The sequence below is a fragment of the Ruditapes philippinarum genome, unplaced genomic scaffold (genome assembly GCF_026571515.1).
Source record: "Ruditapes philippinarum isolate M1 unplaced genomic scaffold, ASM2657151v2 ctg1875_1_1_1_1, whole genome shotgun sequence".
In the NCBI taxonomy this organism is placed as follows: domain Eukaryota; kingdom Metazoa; phylum Mollusca; class Bivalvia; order Venerida; family Veneridae; genus Ruditapes; species Ruditapes philippinarum.
This window is the reverse complement of record NW_026851580.1, coordinates 337,388-361,809: the sequence shown is the minus strand read 5'-3', so window position 1 is coordinate 361,809 and position 24,422 is coordinate 337,388. Positions and strand designations below refer to the sequence as shown.

The following is a 24,422-nucleotide window of genomic DNA, read 5'->3' as shown; positions in this document are numbered from 1 at the left end:
TTAACCCACGAATAATAAGCAGCAGATTTTGTCAAAACTGAAATTATGGAACAAGAAATCTTTTAACCTCTCCACCGATCGCCCATGCGATGACTATATTGGAACATTCAGGAAGTGTTCTGTTCTGGTTATAACAAATTGCCTTGCCTTTGCCGTTCCAATAATTCGGATTATCAATTTTGCACCGGTATATTACAATATGGTGTACGTTTAGTTCATTCCCCGGTGTAATTACTGGTTCATACTGTGAAATACATAAAATAAAAACACTTAATTTAATTAAGCGGCCACCTCAAATAGGCTCGATTTTTTAAAACTTTTGAATAATGTGTTAGCTCTTCAGTCTTCGTTTTGAAAGAGTTTCATATCTGGGGAAATGCATGTAATGAAAATAAACTACTAAAAAAGAGCATTTTGAAAGAAGAAGAATAGGTATTATATAGAAGCCAATACGATACATCATGTCTTTGTTTAAATATTGATAAGAAAAAGAAATCCATTCTTATACAAGAGGTTCGTGTTTCTTTTACCTTGATCATGTGGTGCTTTCCAATTGGTGGCATCTTAAAACCCCTGCACCAATACGTTGTAGGTTCAGATGGGACCATGAACTGAAATATGTATCCATCAAAGTCACAATGTTTACGATGTTAAAGCTGCATGTCTTCAACTATAAAAGAGCTGCCGTCTATTGTGCAATAACTTCACAAACCCGCCGGGAGCAAAAAAAATATGTTCACTCATTGCTCAGTACTTGTTGGTTCGGAAGTGTGTTTATGTATTTGTCGTTAGAATTAACCCTAATGGAGCAACACCGTTCTGTATCAACTAAAATACACGTATTTTTATCTTAGATATTGCTTTACAGATAAATCTGCATAACATCATACGGATAATAAATATTTATTTTTATATATATAAAAAATAAGAGTAATTCACATAAGTTTGATTTATTGTTCGAGACATGGAAAAATTGTTTAGTATAAGTAAAAGTAGAAATGAATATCACACATAAGTTTTCTTCTGAGATTGATGCTCAATATACCTATAAACACCTTAATCTTTTATCAGTTTCTGTATCATATATCTATGAAAATATCTTTTTATAACAAAAATACAGCGGACCTTACAATAATGTATAACCTATTATTTTTTACCTTTTGTCACTAGATTTTATACGAGACTCACATTTTGGTTAAGGAAGTCGAAATGTCGGCTGTCCGCTGGCAAGTTGCCATTTACTGGGTTCGGGCTGAGTAAAGCCACGCTCTTGGTTCCCCGTGTTGTTCCGTGATACATATAATCGAGTTGTCATTGGCAGGATCGTTATCGTTATACGCAAATATAATACGATTAGTTCCTTCCTAGTAATTAAGAGAAAAATGAAATAATAATGACATGTAGTTATTATTAAAGCAGCATGTCTCCAGATTCATGATGATTTTAATGGAAAGTATGCAAATGTGTTTAAAAGTAAACTATTGTAAAGTGAAATATTGTTAAGTGAAAAAAGTGAGAATTAAAAAAGTAAAATAAAATAATCTAAATTACCAAAATAAAGTGATCAAAATTTGTAAAATTTTGGCTCATCTGAAGGCATGCAGCGTTAACTTGAAAATAAGGAAACCAATGTTTAGAAAATGATTTTAAATTTTGTCTGTTGTCCTTTTAATCGCTGGCGCGTAATGAAAAGAGAAACAAACATGCGATTATGTACAGGGATCTTAATTCGGTCGACTTACCCTTAAAGGGTCTAAAGTTATATCATACGAAATATTTTTTGTAAGATTTATAAACAGTAAATTACGGTGCTTATGGTAGATTCTCGACAGAGCTTTAGCATGAAATATCTCTGTTATTAAACCCATATAAATATATTACATGTACATAGTACAAAACAAATGGTTCCAAAAAAATGATTATGCTGCTAAACTGTTTATCAATGATTCTGTGCATGAGCCGTTCGCTTTTGAGACAACATTTTTCCATTTCTTCATACAAGCGTTTTGAAAATATTTCTTTTTTTTATCTTTGTTTTTAATTCATATTATATTTTGCAACCGGTACATTGCTTTAACATGCTGAAACCTAAAGTTACATGTATTTGTCTTTGTCACAGTGTAAAGCAAGGCAAACCTGTACATCCGGGCAGTTTGATCAGACGGTATACTTCTTACTGATTCTCTTTAAATTTTTCGGATTGTTATTTCCAAAATATAATGGTTTGTTGCAGAAAGGGAAGCCGGACAACTTCATTTTCGAATTCAGCAGGTTAAGGATTAAACAAATAACAATTGCTTGCATCTTTTTTTAGATTGTGATGCATAGTCACAGTAAGGAACCCTGTCGTACGAGCCTATCCAATTCAACGTTGGCCCTGTATTGCGACTATGATTACAAGCACATGTTACTTTACTGTAACGGTTTCTTATACGGAGCCTAAATTTTAACTTTTTGGTATGAGCCTATATTTTAACTTGTATTTTTCCAGCGATAAGAGGAAATATAACTTTTATATGCGCGAATGCCGGACGCATAGTCATTCATTTAAGATTACTAAAAGTTATCATATTTGACTGATTTATCTTAAATTTACACAATCCAAATTTGTTATCAATACAATCCAAATTTGTTATCAATAGAGCCAGCAAAATTCATCTAATATTTATTCATTTTCGACTCATTTGTTACGCATTAATAATTAATGCTTGATTTTACCTGAATGACCTCATCTTCGACGTCATCACACGTGTTAATCTTCCTGACAAATTTCAACACAGTACCGAACTCGTTCTCCTCACCATACAATACTTGCCAGTCCTGTTTCTTGTCCATTATAGGCATTCTGTGCCCGGATGTATGACGGTCCTAAAATATTTGAAAATAATGATAGAACTCTTTGAGTGGTTAAACATAAATATCAGAATGGACTCGTGTCGGTTGGAATATTATCATACAAATTGTTCCATACTTCATGTTAGTGTATTAGTTCATTATGTTTTATAATTTATTGAGAGTTCTGAACAACTGTAGTAACTTTTAACTTGACTTGGTTAGTTAATCTTTGAAAAACTGAATACTTTGAAATACCGTTCAAGATTACTTTTATAAAGTATGCAATAATGGTAAGACGTAGTTATTAATGAAAATGACGCCAAATACTCTTTTTGCGTGAAGTCGAGTGTATGAAATTAATGAAACTCTCCATTATCAATTGTGTGTGCATTTAATATGTTGCTCGAATAATTTTACAAACTGTTCAAACCCTTTCTTAAAATCTGAGACGTTGTAAGCATTTAAGCGGTAAACAGTACTATTGACATAGTAAAATCACAATTTTCTTATATGACTCACAGAAAAATGGATAGATCCATCTTTGATCCACCCAACAACAACATCGCCAGGAAACATGTTTCCGTTGCCAGACAAACCAAAGCCTACCCATCCTTTTATATGAAGAAAACAAAAATTTGTTATATATGAAACAGCAAAATTTTGCAGATAGTAAAGTACACCATGTTTTTACCTACGAAAGACACGTTGAGACATTTCAACTTCATGAGTTCATAAGTTTATTACCGTTCAAAAAGATATAATTTAATCGTTGTGTAGTCAAACAGGTACACATTTACACATAACGAACGTAATTTTCTTAGACATTCGATATCTAACCAACAATCGAACTATTTTTCAATTCACATACACACACACACACACATATATATATATATATATATATATATATATATATATATATACATATATATATATATATATATATATATATATATATATATATATATATATATATATATATTTTATTTGCTCTTTTGTCTGAAGCAGTAAACAATTTAACTTACAAAATCAAATTAATAATGATATCAAATATCATAATTATTTGCCAAAATATTTTCTTGAAAACAGTCACGTGACTATGATTACTGACAAACAACCGCGGTACTTTGGGCATTTACCGTCTTTTTTTCTTAGAGATGAAAAGTTCAATTGCGGCATGTCTGAGCGGTTTACGTATGTTATTTAGGGATTTGCTACCGCGTGGGCATAAGCCCCGTCAGTGGAACTTGAGCTAGAGACCATACTTAATGTTCAGTATTTCTTATACTTTTATCTTAGTCACATTTAAATCATCACAGTGTAGACATGTATAGGTACAATTTATATTGGAAAAAAGCAAACAAACAAACCTTTTGTTCGTACATGAACTTCAAAAGTCACATGTGTATCGTTAAAGTTCCAAAAAAGAATATAGTTCCCATCTGTATCTAAAAGGGTAGAATGGGCGAAGTTTTCTGATGTCTTTACTCCGGCTATTTCCGAACATAAAACCGTTTGTAAAACGGTAAGACAAATTATCACGATTATTTCTAATTTCATCCTCAAGTTTGGACAATATTGTTATTGCGATATTTACCAAAAGAAGCCCGTATTTATCCTATTGGTGATAAGAGGTCCGTCGGGTAAATAGAATATCTAAACTTGTAAACATAATTTTAAAGTTACAAAATATATACTCTTGAATTAGACTGAAATAAAAATAAATCATACAGAGCCTATGATCTGAGCAGTTATGATCTCCACCCTGCGCCGTGTTGGCATTGCCGCTCCATGCATCTAACGTCTCCATTGTGAGTGATAGAAAATTTTATCACTGTAATTTTAGAAGTAAATGGCCTTTATATGTATTTCAATATCAGAGTTGACATGCAAAAGTCTCTTTCACTTGGTCACGTAATAATTGTTACTATTATCATTATATCATCATCATCATCATCATCATGATAATAATAATTATTACTTTTATTTATGTTTTAACTATTTTACTATTATTGATATTATTATTATTATTATTATTATTATTATTATTATTATTATTATTTTCATTATAATTATTATTATTTTCATTATAATTATTATTCATGATTTTTTTTCTACGAAAAGTATACTTACATTAAAGCTATCGGTATTCAGAAATCATGGTGTGTTGCATAAAATTGCGCATGCAGGTATAATTAACGTAGAAGAAAACATGCATTTACAGATAGATTCTCGTGTCCACGCGCCGTTTTTTTTATATGTGTGACACAGGGCGCAATGTAAAAAAACCCATCAAATTGTAATGAAGTTTCATTCAAAATAGAACCAAAAGACGGGCCTCTAAATTAAAACTCAATCTAATCACGCAAGTATGAGACATTCAGATATGTCCTTCTTTCACAACTTTAAAAATGTGTCAGTACATCATATACTTATCATACCTTTCTCCTAGCATAAAAGGAATGTTAGTGAAGAGTTTGGTATCCCGTATTTATTTACTTAATGATAAAGGTCACTAGAGATGAAATAACTTAATTGTCACATGATGCCCTAATTTTATCTGAAAGTGCCATTTTCTAGCACATTCGATTACATTGACATTGCACCGTTATACAGGATTTTTAGGCTGCGAAACATACTATTTATGTAAACAAAGTACATGTGTACGAACTATTTGCATAATATATAACCTTTATTGTTTGACATATTGTTTTCATTTCTCTTTATTCTGTCTGTCCGTCCATCTGTCTGTGCGTCAGAAAACTTGTCCTTACTACGTCTTACAAACTACTGGTAGAATCTCATGAATGGTCAGTACCAAATCTAGTTGTGCATAATACCGGCATTATCTGGTTCAGTGATTTTGTCAGAGTTATGGTCATTTAAAGATCCTGTATGTTTTGTGATTGACATTGTTACTGTGTGTATACCACACTTGCAAAGAATAATATATGTATATAATTATGGAAATAGAACAATAGAACATTTTTCAAACATCGAAGAATGTGTAAAATGTGTACTGCAAATATTTGTGCTCATTTTGATAAATCAATAAATTATATGCATTCATTTCTTATTGGAAAATTTATAGAAAATAAATTCTAATTACATCTTTATTTACATGAAATGTTTAATTTGGTAATATCTTTATAAATAATGCTTACTGGAACTTTCAATATTGACAAATCTTAATTTGAGCATCATATTTATGAAATAAAACCATAAAAAATATGTTACAGGATCTTTAATAATTTTTATTTTCAAAGTTTGTCCGGACTACTCCTGTAATACCAATTATGTAATTTTAATGAAAGTTTACATGATTGATTGGTAGGTCAAGTACTTGTGCATACATAGCATTTTGTTGACTTACAAAATCTTCTAATTATCGAATGTTACATACTTTTTCATTGGTTAATATTTTTCTGCTGCACTGATTTGTATATCACTACGCGTACATATTTATATAGGCTTCTCCCGGTTTGATAGACACGTCTTTGTTCAGTGATAATTTGAAATGTTTTGCATCTGAACATTGAAGGTACTCGTCGCCTTCGTCTTATTTTATTAATACAGTGGCTCATCTTCTTAGACGTTAGGTTTGTTTCTATTGATAAGACATTTTATTATGTTGATTATAATATGTTCACATCATGATGAATCATTGTACTGTTTAGTCTAGTAGAAACATCAGAATGACAGTCTTTCTTCTAAAAGGAAGCATCTTATTCCTTTGATGATTAAGTGACATATAGTAGTGGTATGTGACGCTACTTATGAATCTGACTTTATGAAAGTTTCTGATGCTTTCTTTATTAAGCTTTTCTTGTGCAATGCGTAGATGTGGTATATTTGTATGTTAATTTGAATGTAAATGTATATATGTGCAATGTGTATATTTGTTATATTTGTATGTAAATTTGAATGTGTATGTATATATGTATCTTTTTCTTGTTATAATTTCCTATCTTTTTTTTTATTTCACTATTGCAGTTTTGCCTGTATGAATCTTGTATAACTGAAGATTATTTATGACTGAATCTTGTGTAATAGTAGATATGTAAGTGAAATTAATTTTGGTTTCTGTTTGTTTGCCTTGCCTTTTTGTTTGTTTGCTTTTTGTTTGCATTTTTTTTGCTTTTTGCTATTTTTGTTTGCTTTTTATTTTGTTTATTTTGGCGGCTTTTATGTATTAAACATAATTTGATGTTTGTCTCAGTATCATTCATTCTTGTATTAAATACTGGTATCTTGATATTATTGATTATTTCAGAAATTTTTCTGTGCATGTCTATATTTACAATAAATTTTCTTGAAAATGAGTTTGTACCTTGTTTGTGTTTATGAGATAATTTTAAACGGATGTCTGCTTGAAAGATTTTTTTGCCGAGTCATGGCCCATCTAAATTGAAATGGTGTTAATAAAATGTGTCCGGTCTACTCCTCTTATACCACTTATGCAATTTCAATGAAATTTTACAGAATTGATCGATAGGCCAAGTACTTGTGCTTATAAGGCGAGTTTTTACTTGAATGAATTTTGGTCGAGTCTTTGCCCTTATAATACAGTTTGTCCGGTCTACTCCTCTTGTAACACTTGTACAATTTCAATTTACTTTTACAGGATTGATCAGTAGCTCATGTAATTTCGGATGTTACAAGGGTTTTGTCGGTTGAATGATTTTTGGCCGAGACACGACCATTGAATAAAAAACGTTTTGCACCGTTTTGTTTCTCCTGCTACGTAGATGCTGCAATATGCAATTAGCTATCATTATGCGACACATGTGATCACTGATCGCTCTTGTTATATATGAGTTGATTGATTTACTTTCGATGAATACGCTTTTTTTTTTTTTTTTAATTTTCTTTAATAGATTCATACAAATGATTTCAAATGACATGATCCCTTTACATGGACACAAAAGCGTTTGAAGTTAAGAAAAGCAGGCAGCTAACGTACTAGGTAATTTTAATGATATTTTCAAATTGTTCTTCTTGCAAATCGACATATAAAGTCAATTAAAACTGCATATGCTTGTTAAGTAAAAGATTATTGCAACAGCTCTTCGTTAAATTGTTTGCTGGTAAGTAAAAAATATCAATGTCAAAATCTATTGAATAAATATTTTTGTTTACAATAAATAAAAAAAATCAGATTTTTTGGGAAAAAAACAAACCCGGTTTTCAGCGATGAAAACCCAAAACGCTACTTTTTTAAGGAAAATTTTGAAATACCTTTTAATTGATACAATTTTTTCCCTCCCATACTTTTTTGAAAAAGGGAGAAAAAGCCAAAAAAAACATTTTTATGGATTCATTCATCGTGGAGGCGTATTGTTGATATATATATAAAGTTACATGTGAAACCATTTCGTTTTCTATCGGCTTCAAGCAGAAAACTTATGCCGCGTTTAACGTATAGCGAACTGTTTTCTCTACAGTGCGAAAAGTCTGGATATACGGAGTGCTACATAGCTTTATGGATATGGAAATTTGTTCCAGTTTTTCTAGTAATTGCTGGCGTCGTCGGGAACGGACTAAATTTAATAATTTTGTCCTCGAAACAACTGCGCAAAAAATCAATTTGTGTATATTTAATTTTTCTGGCTCTGACTGATACGATATGTTTATGTTCAACGACGTTGGTGCATGTTATAAGAATGGCCTCTGGTTTTGACATATGGTCAGGGTCTCCATTTAGTTGTTCTTTAAGCGGATGGATTATGAACACGTCCGGATTAAGTTCATGCTGGATCATTGTAATGATTACAGTGGAAAGAGCTTTTGTGACAATGTTCCCCACAAAAGTTAAGACAAAAGTATCATCTAGAAAAGCAGGTATCATGTCTATTTCAATCACCATTTTCTTCGTCTTATTCAATGGACATCTTATATACGGCAGCATCATCCATGAAACGCAACTAAACACTACTGAAAATAATTTTACAAGTATGAAAACTGTCAAAACCTGCTTCTTGCGTCCAGGCAAATATTCAGATTTTTTTAATAACGTATGGAAAAAACTATTACTGATAATCGGTTCAGTTGTGCCTTTAATCTCAATTGTCACTGGAAATGCTGTTATAGCAATATCTTTGATCAAGAGCAGAAGAGCGTTGCGTCGTGTTCAACACAGTGATGGAATAATTGTTAGTCAAATAACCCGGCAGTCGCCTTCAAGTTTTTCAAACTATAAAATGTTTTTTATCCTCTGCAGTGTCTACATTGGTACAACTGTCCCGTATGGTATCTATGTTAATATATTCCAGTTCAACAAGGAAGTCGATGAGCATACCTTAGCAAAGTATCAGCTGTGTGCTGTTTTAATGAGATGTTTGATTTGGAGTAACTTCAGCTTTAATTTTCTTCTATACTTTATGACCGGGTCTCTGTTCAGGAAAGAGTTTAAGAGGATTTCAGGGACAGTTTATAAATCTTTGTCCACAATAATGATCCGAAATGATAATGTCCAGCCTCAAAACGACCAATATTCTTAACTATCTGGTTTCTCAAGTTATTGTCTAAGTAAAGGGAAAACTCTTTGTATGCTATTTGGCGATTGTAGAACATAATGAAAGGATCAACAAGGGAAGCGGCATTCAGTGAACTCACCCCCCAACAAACACAAGAACGACTGGACCACCGCCCAGGAGCTAAATTAGCAGGGCACCAAACAAGAAAAGGAGAAGCCGCATGAAGGACCGACGGGTGCCATTTTAAACAATTCTATAAACGAAATCATAGAAAGCCATACCATGAACACCGAAACAAGAATTAGATTGATGAGAATTAAAACATTTAAACTTTGCGCACCGCTTAAAACGCTTGCCCTTTGAATAATGTCCCGTCTTTCAAAGATCTAGATTTATCCATACAAATCGGGAACAATATTTATAAATTGTAATGTACTGATTGATTCGGAATAAGCAGATCTTCAAAATTCTTGTGACTTATGAAATTAGTGAATATCCAATATAGAAACGCAGTGACATCTAAGATTATGTGATACAATCGCCATGCAAGCGCCACTGATAACATAAGCAAAATCCTAATTAGACTTTTACAGTACATACACACATCTAGAACATGTTGGAAGTAAAATGACCTTACGACCAAATACATGCATCACAAGATTCCCATTATCATACGAGAAAATGACACAGCTTTATCAAACGACAGTTGAAAGATATGCGATTTACTTTATTAATTTACGGATATGTGACTAGAAATACTTATATTAACGCAAACAAAGCGGGGATCAGTTTTCGTCCTTTAAAGCTCGTCGTTGAATTTTAAAATGTTCATATATATTTTCTGGGAAAATATTCATTTTACAGTTTTTCTACGATTCATATTATGTATATTATAGAATTATTATAGAACTACGTTTCAACAACGTTTATATAAATTAAATGTGGGAGAAATATATCACACATTAGAACACTAACAAAATGCTTTGCTTGCATTTACTATCCTTAGGCATTTATGTTAAAATTACGCGAATTATTCATGGCCCAAAATAATGAATATGTGTATTACAGAAAATCCCTTTATTTATTTCAAATTTAAGATATTTTGAACAAAAATCCAAAATTGAAATTTTCTGAAGCTGCCCCACTATAAAAAGGGGAACGAGTCAAGAAATACTGTAAAGTATCTCCAGTCAATGGAAAGTAAGTCTGTAACAATAAAAGTCACTCTTATTTGCATGATATAAATATAACAACCAAGTTTATAATCCGACTATAGTAAATTTTAGATTTCTGATATCACTGCAGCATCCTGTCATAACGGGCGCCGGTTATACGGTATGAAATCGTGAATTCTCGAAGGTGAGATTTTTAACTTCTTTAATTGCATTAATTAATTCATGAACTACGATTGATTGAATTTCTCATTGGCTTCACTCAAGTTATAAAAAATGTGTAGTACTAAAATGTTTTGAGAAGACCTCTTATTCAAAGAACCTACACGGTCTACTTAAGGAACGTACGAAATCGAAAGTAAGCATGTTAATTAGCATATTCTAATATTTCTGTTCACTGCTGACACCTTTTAAGTGTTAAACTACCATAGCAATTAGCGCCCGTACTTAGAAACGCATATTGGCATTTACCATCTAATTTGTATGTGTTTAATTAGTAACCTATCGGTCATTTATCAGTATATTGCGTTTCGATTAGCCTTGATAAAAACAGCTGATAACCAATTAAGTGTTTTATTATCAATTTGGAAAAAAGTTGTCAAAATAATAAACTATTTCAATGAAGCTGGTGCTATCATTTCTCTTCAGTCTATACAAATACCTGAGAATACGTGTATATCCATTTTCTATTTGATAAATGCATGATCACAGGTCTTTTGTATTCAAGAATATAATCAATTTACAACTGTACTCTATGACGCACTAACGCTGTATGTTATTGTCCTTTCAAGCAAAAATGTTTTCTGATCATGTCAATCTTTGATTTTTGTCGTGATTGAAGTACCTTTTTATGTAGGTATGAACCATTAAATACTGTGCAAATTTTCAGGTAATTCCCCGACCCTGTTTGTCGAGAATAATCATTTTATGGTACAAAAATGACATAATAAAAGAAAAATACTGCAACGCTGTTACTCGAATCGGGCTAAGAATTGCACGAACCACCTGTTTCCAAATTAGAAATATATTTATTACATTGTATCTATCCTTTGCAGTATTTCCATTTTGAGTGCTTCACTTTATCTATGTAAAACATTCATATTTTATTTCTTTGACCTTTTTTACTTCAAAGGAGCTCCTTCAAAGCATCAGCAGCAGCGTCAATATTCCTAATCATAACCCAAAGACTCGTTAACTTTTTCTATCCCCTTTACTTTTGTATTGTTATCATATCAAGAACATATTGCCATTGGGCAAAACTTTCAAAATATCTAGTTGTTGTGAATAATCGCTTATATATTTTCATGCTTCGCGTACTTTGATGTAAAATGTTTGGTCGCGACACCTGACGGATGAGTGTGGCGTCGTTACCATAAATACCATAGATAAAACATGGCGACAAGGGGCCCTATCACTCATACGAACCGCTTTTTGCGACTGTTAAACGTTATTGCATGGTTGTCCATATACAATGTATTTTGAGATGACGTCATTTGCGCAAAGACGCAGTAAATGTAAGCGACACACTATATGCGCGTGGTAAATGTTACCTATATACTTTATGCGCGTCCATGGAAAGGCGAATCTGTTTAAAGGCTAGCATAACATGATTAAGTTCAACTCAATAAATAAAGTTATGCATTTATACATTCAAATTCAATATCCTCTATATATGTTAGCGTTACACTACAGGCGCGTCAATGAAAAAAAAAAGAAAATTATTTGCACTTTAAATATTTCTATTCTATTCGTGAAGGGTTACTTCTTAGTTTATTGAACTCGATAAATAAGATGATATAACGCTCAACAGTGGTTTATATACTATTTTAGTTGTTTCAACTCACTCAATGAATTCGGTTTTGAACCTACCTACTGTCATTCAATTTATAGAGAATATCGAATAAGTGTAGTTTTGAGCACAGTTGGCAATACCGTTTTTACGAAGTCGCAAAAGCGGCACAGGAATGAGATATGTACTCTATTTCAGTGGGTGAAAGTGTGCTGGTTATTTTTTTTTTTGACAAATAATACCAGTGACTAAAAAAATAGACAGTGTTTCTATCTTGAATTCATTATTCACACATGATTGGTGAAAAAAAAAACGAATCGGTATAATGTTAAAAAAATATGATAGCTGTTATTTAGTGTGGAGTGCCTTCCAATATCCTGACAAGCAGATTTTGACAAAGAAAGATAAATATTAGCGGACTACTATATATTACATTCAACCATGATCACTGCCCTTTGATATGATATGACATGAATAAGAGCCTTTGTATTTAAGATGAACTATGAGAGTTCAAGTTCATTACTAACAAATCAATATCCAGACGAAATGAATAAGACCACCATGTGTCTGCCTTTGAAATACTTATATATTTCTACTGATTCATCCGCTTTTATAAACGAAACAGTTCATATGATTTCACCTGCAAGACTTTCACGACAACACAAATTTATGTTGAATTTTATGGTTTAGTTTGTTTTCATTTCATTGCTTTCTTTATATGGAAATTAGAAATATAGAAATGTGAATCATTTCCTCCAAAGTTCATTGGATGTTTATTTCGTTAACATAAAACGCGGGAGATTATTTACATGCTTAAAAACTACCCACTTTAATTACCTTATTAAAACACACCTAACCTTATAAAAGTTAAAATACAAAGGAAAGGCGAGAGTGTGAGTTCCTTTATATTGTCGTCTTATAATTTAAATATAAATTATACCAGGATATGACCGTATTGATATGGGGACATTATCCGCTCATAATTACGATGTTATATCATTACTTATACAAGTTGGTGTCGTCAATAGCAATTTGTTTATCATCAATTCGTGTTCTACTTTCAGTATATATCTAGGATTTAAAATAAAACTACTGTATCTTAAATCGCAGGTATTAATAGAAACTTATTTTTTTCAACTGCATGTAATATTACTATATAAGTCTCTTTGTTACTATTTTATATGATATTTATGATACATGTATTTATAAGAAGAACAGACTAAGCTCATTTTTATTACTGTTTATTATGTTTCAAAGAAAACACATTACATATTCTTATCTCTAGAAAGTCTACCAAAGTTCATGATTAATAATGTCTTTTATCCGCCCATTTATCTATGGCATACAATTTTGTAAAATCCAATTAACCGTTGAAAAGTGTATAAGAAAATATCTGCGTATCAGATTTCTACTACCTTATAGTAAATTGCTGCATTTCATGCTTGGACGTCCTTTGATGCTTTGCCTCAATGTCTTTCCTGTTGTAATATGTATACATTCATAAAAAATGTCATTTGAGAAATGCAAATCTGAACACTTCTTTGATTTAAATAGAACATCATTTGTAGTGTTTAAAGAAGTATTTAGAAATGATTACAGAAAGCAGCATAAAAGAATCATTGAAGATGGTCGTGTGACGAAATATCGGACAATTGGTTAAGTTTATTATAAAAAATTACACGTATAAAAGTACAATGGGTCTATTTACAAATGAATAGAACACGACGATGCAAAATATTAGAACAAGTTTTTTTTTCACAATATCTTATCATTTCAGTTTTAGTAAACAATTTTCAATCTGTTTTACAGATTTGGACATCTATGTTATGATTACTTATCTGCAAGTAATATAATAGACGATTGTTGCAATCAACTTTTACTTATCAAGCATATGCATTTTCAAATGACTTTAAAGGTCATTTTGCGAGAAGAACAATGTAATGCATTTAATTATATTGTTTTTATCATTCATTTAACAATCTGTCTAAGATACTGTAAGAAATAACATACATTAGCTGCTTGATTTTCTAAACTGTAAACGCTTCTTTGATGCACACTGATCCTTGCTATCATTTGTAAAAAAAACCGATAAAAAACAAACAAGCAAACATGTTCATTGATAGTTATGCAATAAGTCCATTAATCATAAGTTATATATTAGTGCAATTATTTTGTAATTTTTTTTGTACACAGTCATATACTAAAATAGACGTTTCGCATTCTAAAATTGCTCTGTCACGGTGCAATGTCAATGTTATCGAATGAGCTAGAAAATGGCACTTTCAGATAAAATTAGGGCAACATGTGACAATTGAGCTATTTGACATCTTGTGACCTTTATGATTAAGTAAATAAAAACGGTATACCAAACGCTTCACTAACATTCCTTTTGTGCTAGGAAAAAACAATGATACGTGCATTTTGTACTGACATATTTTTAAAGTTGTAGAGGAAGGACAAATCTGGATTACTCAAACTTGCATGATTTTAGTTTAAATTAGAGGCCCATCTTTGGGTTCTATTTTGAATGAGCTAATCTTAATGTATATTCAATAGAGTTATAAAAGTGGTTTTACTATTATCAAATCTCAAAGTCTGTCATGATATAAACACTCTGTATGATCAAAAGTTATCAAATAATAATTACAACACTTTTTAATTAACATCTTACCTTTCGATTTTATGCTGCATATTGAGATTGTACATGTACTTAAATCGAATCTTCTTGCATCGTGAAAAAGGGTGAATGATGTCATTTGATGTACGATACAGATTGTGACTGATCATGGCAATCGACTCATGTACCTTTTTACCTGCATAAACATCTAGAAAAGCATTAATAATGAAAATAATGACGGTGGCGGCGGCGACGCAGACTCGAGGCTGAGTGGGTTAAGACAAACACTTATTTTTCAATTAATCATTGAATTTCACGGAAACACGTGCCTTTACACTCACCCAAAACGTAGCTAGTAACTTACAGTAACTGCTCGGATCATAGGCTCTGTATAATTTATCTTTATTTTATTTGCCTTTAAAAAGTACATATTTTTAACTTTTCTACTATTTACTCGACGGACCTCTGATAACGGATAGGATAAATAGGGGCTTCTTTTTGCAAATACCGCAATAACAATATTGTTAAGACTTGAGGATGAAATTAGAAATTGTCGTGATAAGTTTCCTTGCCGTTTTACAAACGGTTTTAAGTTCTGAATTAGCCGGAGTTAAAACATCCGAAAACTTCGCCCATTCTACACTTTTAGATACAGATGGGAATTATATTCTCTTTTGGAACTTTAACGATACACATGTGACTTTTGAAGTCCATGTACGAACAAAAGGTTTGTATGTTTGATTTTTTACAATATACGAATATAAATTATATCTATACATGTCTACAAAGTTTTGAATGTGATTAAGATAAAGGTATAGTAGAACTGAACATTCAGTATAGTCTATCTTGATCAAAGTTTAACTACCCTGGAGTTCATTGCGTGTAAAGAAAAGAAAAACAATAGCATGACCGTGGTTCAGCTCGAATCCGAGAATTCAAAATTAAAATGTCGAAATCTTAAATTATTGGCCAATCCTCTATGTTTGTCAATAATTTATTGAACTTTTCAACCCTGAAAAATAGATGGTAAAATGGTCAAAGAACCGGGGTTGTTTGTCAGTGATAAACCAAATATTCCTTGTATCACTAATCATGATAATCATAATCACGAGACTGTTTTCAAGAAAATATTTTGGCGAATGATTATGATATTCGATATCAGTATTAATTTGATTTGGCAAGTTAAATTATTTACTGCTTCATAAAAAGCACATATAAATATATAAATGGAAAGAACAATAGTTAACACATGCAGTTCGATTGTTTATTAAAAATCGAGTTGCAAGCAAATTACGTTTATTGTTGGTACATGTGATTTCTTTTCTTCTACACAACGATTTAATTAAAACTTCTTGATCTGTAATAAACCAATGAACTCATAAAGATAAAATGTTTCAGTATGTCTTTCGTAGGTAAAACTACAGTGTACTTTAGTGTCTGCAAACTTTTACTGTTACATATATAAAACATTTTTTATTTTCTTTCATTTAAAAGGATGGGTAGGCTTTGGATTGTCTGGCAACGGAAACATGTTTCCTGGTGATGTTGTTGTTGGGTGGATCAAAGATGGATCTATCCACTTTTCTGTAAGTCATATTAGAAATTTGTGAGATACACTGTCTACCACTAAAATGTTTAAGATGTTTCCGAAAGCAGAACAGAATGAAAGTTTTAAAAATTATTCGAGCAACATCTTAAATGCTCGCACTCTTGATTAATGATAATGAAAAGTTTCTTTTTATAAAAGCTTCATTTCGTTGAATTCATTATCTCGACGTCACGCAAACAGGAATAACTGACGTCATTTTAATCTGAATAAAGACGTCTTACTAATATTGCATATTTTATAATAGTTATCTCGAACGCTTTTTTTCAAAACATTAGGGTTAATGTCTCCCTAAGAAGATTCAACAGTGATCAATAAATAATACAGTAACATAAAGTGTAGAATAATTTTTATGATTACACGAGTCCATTCTGATGTGCTACACCTTTCAAACAATTCAATCATTATTTTCAATTATTCATAGGACCGTCATACATCCGGGCACAAAATGCCTGTTATGGACAAGAAACAAGACTGGAAATTATTGTATGGTGAGGAAAACGAGTTCGGAACCGTGCTGAAATTTGTCAGAAAGATAAACACTTGTGATGACGTTGAAGATGAGGTCATCCAGGTAAAACAATAATTAAACATTAATGCGTAACAGATCTAGGTGAGTCAAATTAAAGTTTCAAAAATTAATAAATGAATGGAGTGATTAATGGATTGACGGACGACGAACGACAAACGAATGAACAAACAAACGAATGTCTAAGTATTGAGCATGTTAAATAGACAAAAGGATTTCTATATGATATAAAACCAAGTTTTGTTCATATTTAGATGAAACCAAAATACTATATAATGAATTAAAATATATGAAGTTAAGAACGAAAAAAAAAATAGATAAATGTTCCTTGACACATTTGGATAACGTAAATTAAAAAAGAAACAAATATGATAACCTTAAGTATTCGTAAACGCACAACCATGTGTCTGACATTTAAGTAACTATATAAAAATTCTGTTTCCTCTTATCGCAAGGTACAAGTTAAAGTATAGGCTCATAAGTGATCGGAAGTAACATGTGATCGCAAGATACTTTGTCACAAGACAGGGTAAACTGCTTTTGTTTATCTACTTTGACAATGTGTCAAATCTAAAAATAGATTCAATCACTCATTATTTGTTTAATCCTAAACCTACTGAATTTCTAAAATGAACTCGTCCAGCTTCCTTTTCTGGGACAAACAATTATATTTTTGTATTAACTATCCCAAAATTTAATGAGAGTCAGTCAGAAGTATAGCGTCTGTATGATGTCTAGGCTTGCATTGCTCTACACTGTAGTAAAGACTAAAACATGTAACTTTAGGTTTAAGTTTATAAAGCAATATACCGGCTGCAAAAATATTATTTGAATAAAGATATAAAAAAGGATATTTCAAAACGCTTGTATGAAGAAATATTGAAGAATGTTGTCTCAAAAGCGAATGGCTCATTCACGAAATCATTGCTAAACGGTTAAGCAGCATAATATTTTTTTCGGAACCATTTGTTTTGTACTATGTAAAATATTTATATGTGTTGAACAACAAAGACATTTCATGCTACAGCTATTTCGAGAGTCGACCATAAGCAATATAATTTACTGTCAATAAATCTGATAGAAAAAAATAGTTCGTATTATATAACTTTATACCTTTTAAGGGTAAGTCGACCGAAATCAGATCACTGTACATACTCGCATTTTGTTTCTCTTTTCGTTACGCGCCAGCGATTTAAAGGACAACAGACAAAATTTAATAACATTTTTTAAAACATTGTTTTCCCTATTTTTAAGTTAACGCTGCATGCCTTCAGATGAGCCAAAATATAACAAGAAAATCAAACTTTAGAGATATGTACTAATATTTTTTTTAAATGTACAGGAAGTCAAGAGTCAAGTGATAATTTGCATGTTATACATGTTAAATGATTCATATTTGAAGTAATCATCGCCTTAATTCTACAGCGTGACCAACGCATTAAGCGATTTTGTTGTTGTTTTTTTTTCTTCAAATTTTGACCACTTTTTGGTTATTTAGATTACTTTGTTTTTTCCTCATTTTGTCACTTTACAAAATTTCACTTTACAATATTTCACTTTTAAATACATCTGCAGACTTTCCATTAAAAACATGAATCTGGAGTCATGCTGCTTTCATAATAACTACATGTATCATATTATTTTATTTTTCTCTTATTTACTAGGAAGGAACTAATCGTATTATATTTGCGTATAACGATAACGATCCTACCGATGACAACTCGATCATGTATCATGGAACCACGCGGGGTACCAAGAGCGTGGCTTTACTCAGCCCGAACCCAGTAAATGGCAACTTGCCAGCAGACAGCCGACATTTCGACTTCCTTAACCAAAATGTGAGTCTCGTATAAAATCTAGTGACAATAGGAAAAAATAATAGGTTATACATTATTGTTAGTTCCGCTGTATATTTGTTATAAAAAAATATTTCATAGATATATGATACAGAAACTGATAAAAAATTAAGGTGTTTATAGGTATCTTGAGCATCAATCTCAGAAAAAATATTATGTATAAAATTTATTTCTACTTTACTTACACCAGACAAGTTTATTCATTACCGAAAAACAAATCCAAAACGTATGTAAATAACCTTGATTGTTTAATAAATATATAAATATTTATAATCTGTTTGATTTTATGCATGCAAAACAAAAGTGTCATACCTCCACCGTCAACATCATAGTGTTGTTGTTAAGAAGTTATTGCAATAAAGAAGGCCGATCTGCAAATATTGCACTGTAATAAATATTACTTGAAGACATGCACCTTTAAAATCGTAAACAATGTGAATTTTATGGATACATATTTCAGTACATGGTGCCGTCAGAACCTACAACGTACTGGTGCAGGGGTTTTAAGATGCCACCGATTGGAAAGCACCACATGATCAAGGTAAAAATCACGAAAGTCTTGTATTAGAATGGATTCCTTTTCCTTAGCAAATTTTAAACAATGATATAATGTTTCGTATCGGTATATATACAGTACATATTCTACACCTTTCAAAATGCTTTGCATTTCGCATAGGTCCCGTTTTCTTTTCATTATTTGGCCAGGTTTGAAACCCCCTATCAAAACCAGGACAGAAGAGCTTACAATTTATTCAAAATTTTGAAAATTCGAGCCTATTTGAGGTAGCCACTTAAAATGAGATTTTTTTATTTTATGTATTCCGCAGTATGAAGCAGTTGTTACACCGGGGAATGAACTTAACGTACATCATATTTTAATATACCGGTGTAAAATTGATAATCCGGATTATTGGAACGGCAAGACCAGCATTTGTTATAACCATAATAGAACACTTCCTCATTGTTCAAGTATAGTTATCGCATGGGCGATTGGTGGAAAGGTAAGATTTTTTTGTTCCATAATTCAGTTCTGCAAATATGCTGCTTTTCATTCGTGTTAAACTTTCAGTAGGAAAACGCCTAGTTGACGAGGCTGTTTATGTTCTAGATCACGAAGACGCTCATTTGATGTTTATAGGATTGTGACAAAACGTTCCGAATCTTTGTGTGCTTTGTAACATTTAGAAGTTGTTAATACTTTTCATATTCCATGTGCTATTTTCATTTTGTTATATGAATATAATGTAATTCCACAGATTTAAAACGATTGTTATAATTATGATTTCTTCAACTTTTGTAAAGATAGCGCATCAAACGGTGATTTTTGACGTTTATTTATCTTATCTTGTGAATAAAATCAAATATGCTCTTGCCAGTTTAGATAGATTTTAATACAACTATTCTCAAAAATTCTCGGCATGTTTGTTGCATAATACCAAGTCGTGAAACAATATAAAATAATATCCTATAATTTTATGTGTATGTTTCGATCCATTCTTTTGTTTTGTACAAGTTATCCCCGTTAATTTATGACTATGTAAACTTCCAGCCATTTTATTTTCCCAATCACGTGGGTTTCTCTGTTGGGGGACCGGAAGATGAAGTATTCTACATCATGGAGACGCATTACGATAACCCCACTAGACGCTCGGATATAATTGACGACTCTGGAATCCGCATAACAATTACGCCAACCTTAAGGCAGCACGAGGCTGGAATGTTGGAGTTGGGACACAAAGTCAACTACTTCCAAATCATTCCGCCAGGCTTGAGTAACTTCGTATCAAAGTCTTATTGTACTGCCAACTGCTTGTCACGTGTAATGTATAGTTACTCTGATCTATAAAGCTATTAATGACTTGTTTATTTTTCAATTGGAACAACACCTTTTATCATTTTTAGGGGGAAAAGTTCTTTTTGATAAGTCATGATTTTGGCCTACCCTGGTCGCATATCTTAATTCAGTTGTGACCAGAAGTTTGCAGTTTAATCGTTTTAAATTAGTTCAATTTGTACTATCATATACATAGCGTAAACATTAAATGTGTAATGACCTTAGATATTGATAAAACAAAAGCATTTAGAGTATGTGTTTTTCCATCTTTAATTCGGAATAAATAAAAAATAATTAATAAAATCATTGCTTGATTTCATTGTGCATAATACATTTTTCATTGAAATTCATATTTCGTCATATTTTGTCAATTTTACGATATAGAATATTGACCCCCAAAATGGCCGCCACTTTTGTCAAGGGAGGTAAATATTGTAGTAATTCGAGAACTATCTGTACGATACTACATGTACGTTCATCGACTTGATTGGTTTCTAAAATATGGAACCTTTGAGGATAATAACTATTTAACATTCTTTTATCAGGGGTTTACAGAGAGTAACTTAACGGAGTTCAAAATCATCGGGGCTCTTCAACATTCTCATCTGCTTGGCGTTGCTATAACAACACGTCATTTCAGGAATGGCGTCGAGCTTAAACCTTTTATCACGGACCCTCACTACGATTTCGACTTCCAAGAACTCCGAATGTTGCCGAAAGAAGTACCCGTATATCCGGTAAGCTCTTATTTTGGTTGAGATTGCAATTACTTTAACACACAATAACAGTTTTATATCGAGCTATGAGATTCAGCGTACGTAGCCGAAACATACGGGAAGAGCCGTAGCATATGGGAAGAGCCGAAACATACGAGAAGAGCCGATTTTGTTCGATTGTCTGACAATAATGGAATAACTAAAACCGAGCCGCCGGTTTTCACCCGATGGACCGCTTAGTCACGTGAACGAAACAAAACGTGATGTTAACATGTGACTTTACAGGCTGTAACCCTAAGGCTACATGTATATAATAAATAAATCAGGAATAAAGAATTAATGGAAAGTTAAGATTAAATATGAGAAATCATCTTTTCCATCTGTAAATTCATTTTATAACCCGGATAATTTATTGTTGTATTGTTTTCTCTTTTCGGTCGGGTTTTATGTCGCCCCAACACAGTGTAGGTCACATGACGACTTTCCAGCTTTATTGGTGGATACACCTCTGTGTAATTTTTAAAGCTCTTGATTAGGTTAGAAAGCACCGACGTTCGGCAAGCTTGCTGGATAACTTGCTCACATGAAATAACCCAAGGGTAAGATAAAAATGCCAATAAAGTTGGACAATATATATGAAATTGAATGATTAGATAAAGGTAATAACGATCTATATTTTATTTTCAGGGAGATAGTTTCCAGGTCGACTGTACCTACGATTCGACGAGTCGCACCACACCCACCACGGTTGGTTCAATCTTCTATCTATTTCTTCTCCTTGAGCGATCGCAAATTTAATGGCATATTATGCCTCAGAAACAAATAAGTGCTTACCCCTTTAGTAAGGGCAAACAGGAATGTTATAATGCTTAAGTCTTGGTTTGAGAGAATGTTGGATGTTTGTTACATGACAAAAATAGCATAAATGTAAAACAATTTGTCGTACATTGTTAGAAGCAAATTATAAACAAAGTAGTATCTTCACTTCCATACAAAATACTTTATCTCTATTACTGTACTTATTGCCAAAAAAAAAAGAGATGAAAATATAATTCAGGTAATTGGTCAATGAGTAACCTTTTGAATACTATCGTTACAAACTTTTGAGAAATAAAAATAAAAGCATATATTTCGTGGTTAAATGGGCCTTGAATAATCACTACTAAACCATAACCTTGCTGAATGTGTTTGTAACCAAGCCAGACCTTACTTAAGATATGGCCATTTGCAACTTGAGACGTTTTGATCTAATAATTCTGACATTGAAGAGTTTCGTGTGTCGACTCTTTATCATATGTTGTTTCGATTTGATACATGTGCATGCCGTAAATGCTTTTAGTCAGTAATTATTTTTATTTGATAAACATCTACTAATCATCGCATTTCAAAATATAGATGTAGTTTTCCTTTATCTTTTAAGGGCGGTTTGTCAACGAGAGAAGAAATGTGCTTAACATTTACCTACTACTATCCGAAATTCAAGCTACAAAACTGCTTATCCCAGCCTATCTATGACAATTTCCCGTTTGATAATTCAGAGGTACAGACTTATCATATTATATAAGATATAAATTAATTGTAAATATATAAAATAGCGCTTACATGTTAATATGAGCACTTAATGTCAGATGATTTATATTGCTAATAATATAGACCAATATCAAAGATGGCGGCCAAAATTTGATGAATCATCCTTTGTATCAAAAACTCGATTATGTCGTCTTCTCACATTGCTTCCTGATTCTAAAAATACAGTAGAACATGACTTTTGGTTAAGAGCCTTGCATTTCTTTTAGTTGTATCACGAGATAAACACCGTAGATTGGCAGAACAAGACCGTAGTGGATTTCTTCCGGTCGCACATCGACAAAAGCCAGGTGAAAGAATATTGTCGCGGAGTGCATCTTAAAGTAAGTCCTAAATTGTTCACTCTTTCTTCATGATTTTACACTATAATAATACCAAACAAGTTCAAACCCGAACCAAGTTCTTATTGATCTTGTCTGACCCTTCTAATGTAATTGAACACGACACGTACTAATTCCTGTTGCCATGGTGTTTCCATGACCGAGTGATATCTGGCCAATGATTCATTTGTAACGGCTGTGTAACGACTATGAATTTGTTCATGCAAGCAAATCATCTAGCCAGCCTACGATGATTCTACATAGGTGCCCACTTATGCATGAAAAAATGTCATATGACAAAGATGGTAAGTCATAACGTAATCTCTTAAGTATTTTATGTTTTAAGCCCAAAACAAGTGCATGTATGAGTGGTGAACGCGTCGGACTAGTAATCTTAGGATCACTAGCCGTGTGGGTTCAAACCCTGTCAGGGGCAAGACGATGTCGCCTTGTACAAGAAGCTTAGTACTCATTACTTAGTAATGGTCGGTTCCAGGAACGGATTCAAAAGTGTGTCTATAACCTTATAGGTTCTTAAACAATCGGACTTTACGTAAATTCTGTATAAACTAAACTATAACCAAATACATTGTAGTTGAAAACGATTATACTTTATTTCTTTTTATTTTATGATTTTTGTTACAGCCACAAAAGTCTCGGATAATTCCGCCACCACAAACAGCACACCCATATGTTGTTCCACAACCAGACTGTTCATAATTCACGAGCAAGGACCCGGAAGATGCATATACAAATGTATTTGAATTCTACCCGGAAAATGTATATACAAAATCCAAGAACAATTCCACACACAAATAATGCATAAAAATGTGTACTTTAAAACTAAAATGTTGATAAAAATATAATATAAAAATGATTTTTACCATCATGTTTTTATTATAATGTTTTAAAAAAATAAATATTCTTGCACCTTGTAAACCATTCAGACTTATTCATGACACCCATTTGGAATCAGATCTATTTGACGGCTGCGGTGTCCTTGAGCCATTTTAAGGTTTGAGTCCCTATTCATGTAACGACTATGTTTCCTTAAATGAGATAACACTGGTAAGACTCCGGAAGCA

The 24,422-nt window shown here is 32.1% G+C and overlaps 1 protein-coding gene and 1 pseudogene across 1 annotated transcript; one reads left to right on the top strand and one right to left on the bottom strand.

Moving 5' to 3' along the window:
* LOC132750630 (uncharacterized) overlaps window positions 1-24,422 on the bottom strand; it is a 42,332-nt pseudogene that overhangs the window by 2,113 nt on the left and 15,797 nt on the right.
* Window positions 15,392-24,273, top strand: LOC132751351 (DBH-like monooxygenase protein 1 homolog). Its single transcript, XM_060741550.1, has 12 exons — window positions 15,392-15,616; window positions 16,384-16,475; window positions 16,920-17,069; window positions 18,689-18,862; window positions 19,341-19,421; window positions 19,708-19,881; window positions 20,430-20,699; window positions 21,260-21,451; window positions 22,118-22,177; window positions 22,851-22,970; window positions 23,227-23,340; window positions 23,983-24,273. Exons 1-12 carry the CDS (start codon window positions 15,427-15,429, stop codon window positions 24,055-24,057), a joined length of 1,692 nt encoding a protein of 563 aa, XP_060597533.1. The 5' UTR covers window positions 15,392-15,426; the 3' UTR covers window positions 24,058-24,273.

Bases quoted from the DNA above. Each gene is read 5' to 3' on its own strand.
- LOC132751351 (XM_060741550.1), top strand. From the start codon at position 15,427: ATGAAATTAGAAATTGTCGTGATAAGTTTCCTTGCCGTTTTACAAACG. The intron at 19,882-20,429 runs GTAAGATTTTTT...GTAAACTTCCAG, and splicing joins CATGGGCGATTGGTGGAAAG to CCATTTTATTTTCCCAATCA. The intron at 23,341-23,982 runs GTAAGTCCTAAA...TTTTTGTTACAG, and splicing joins GTCGCGGAGTGCATCTTAAA to CCACAAAAGTCTCGGATAAT.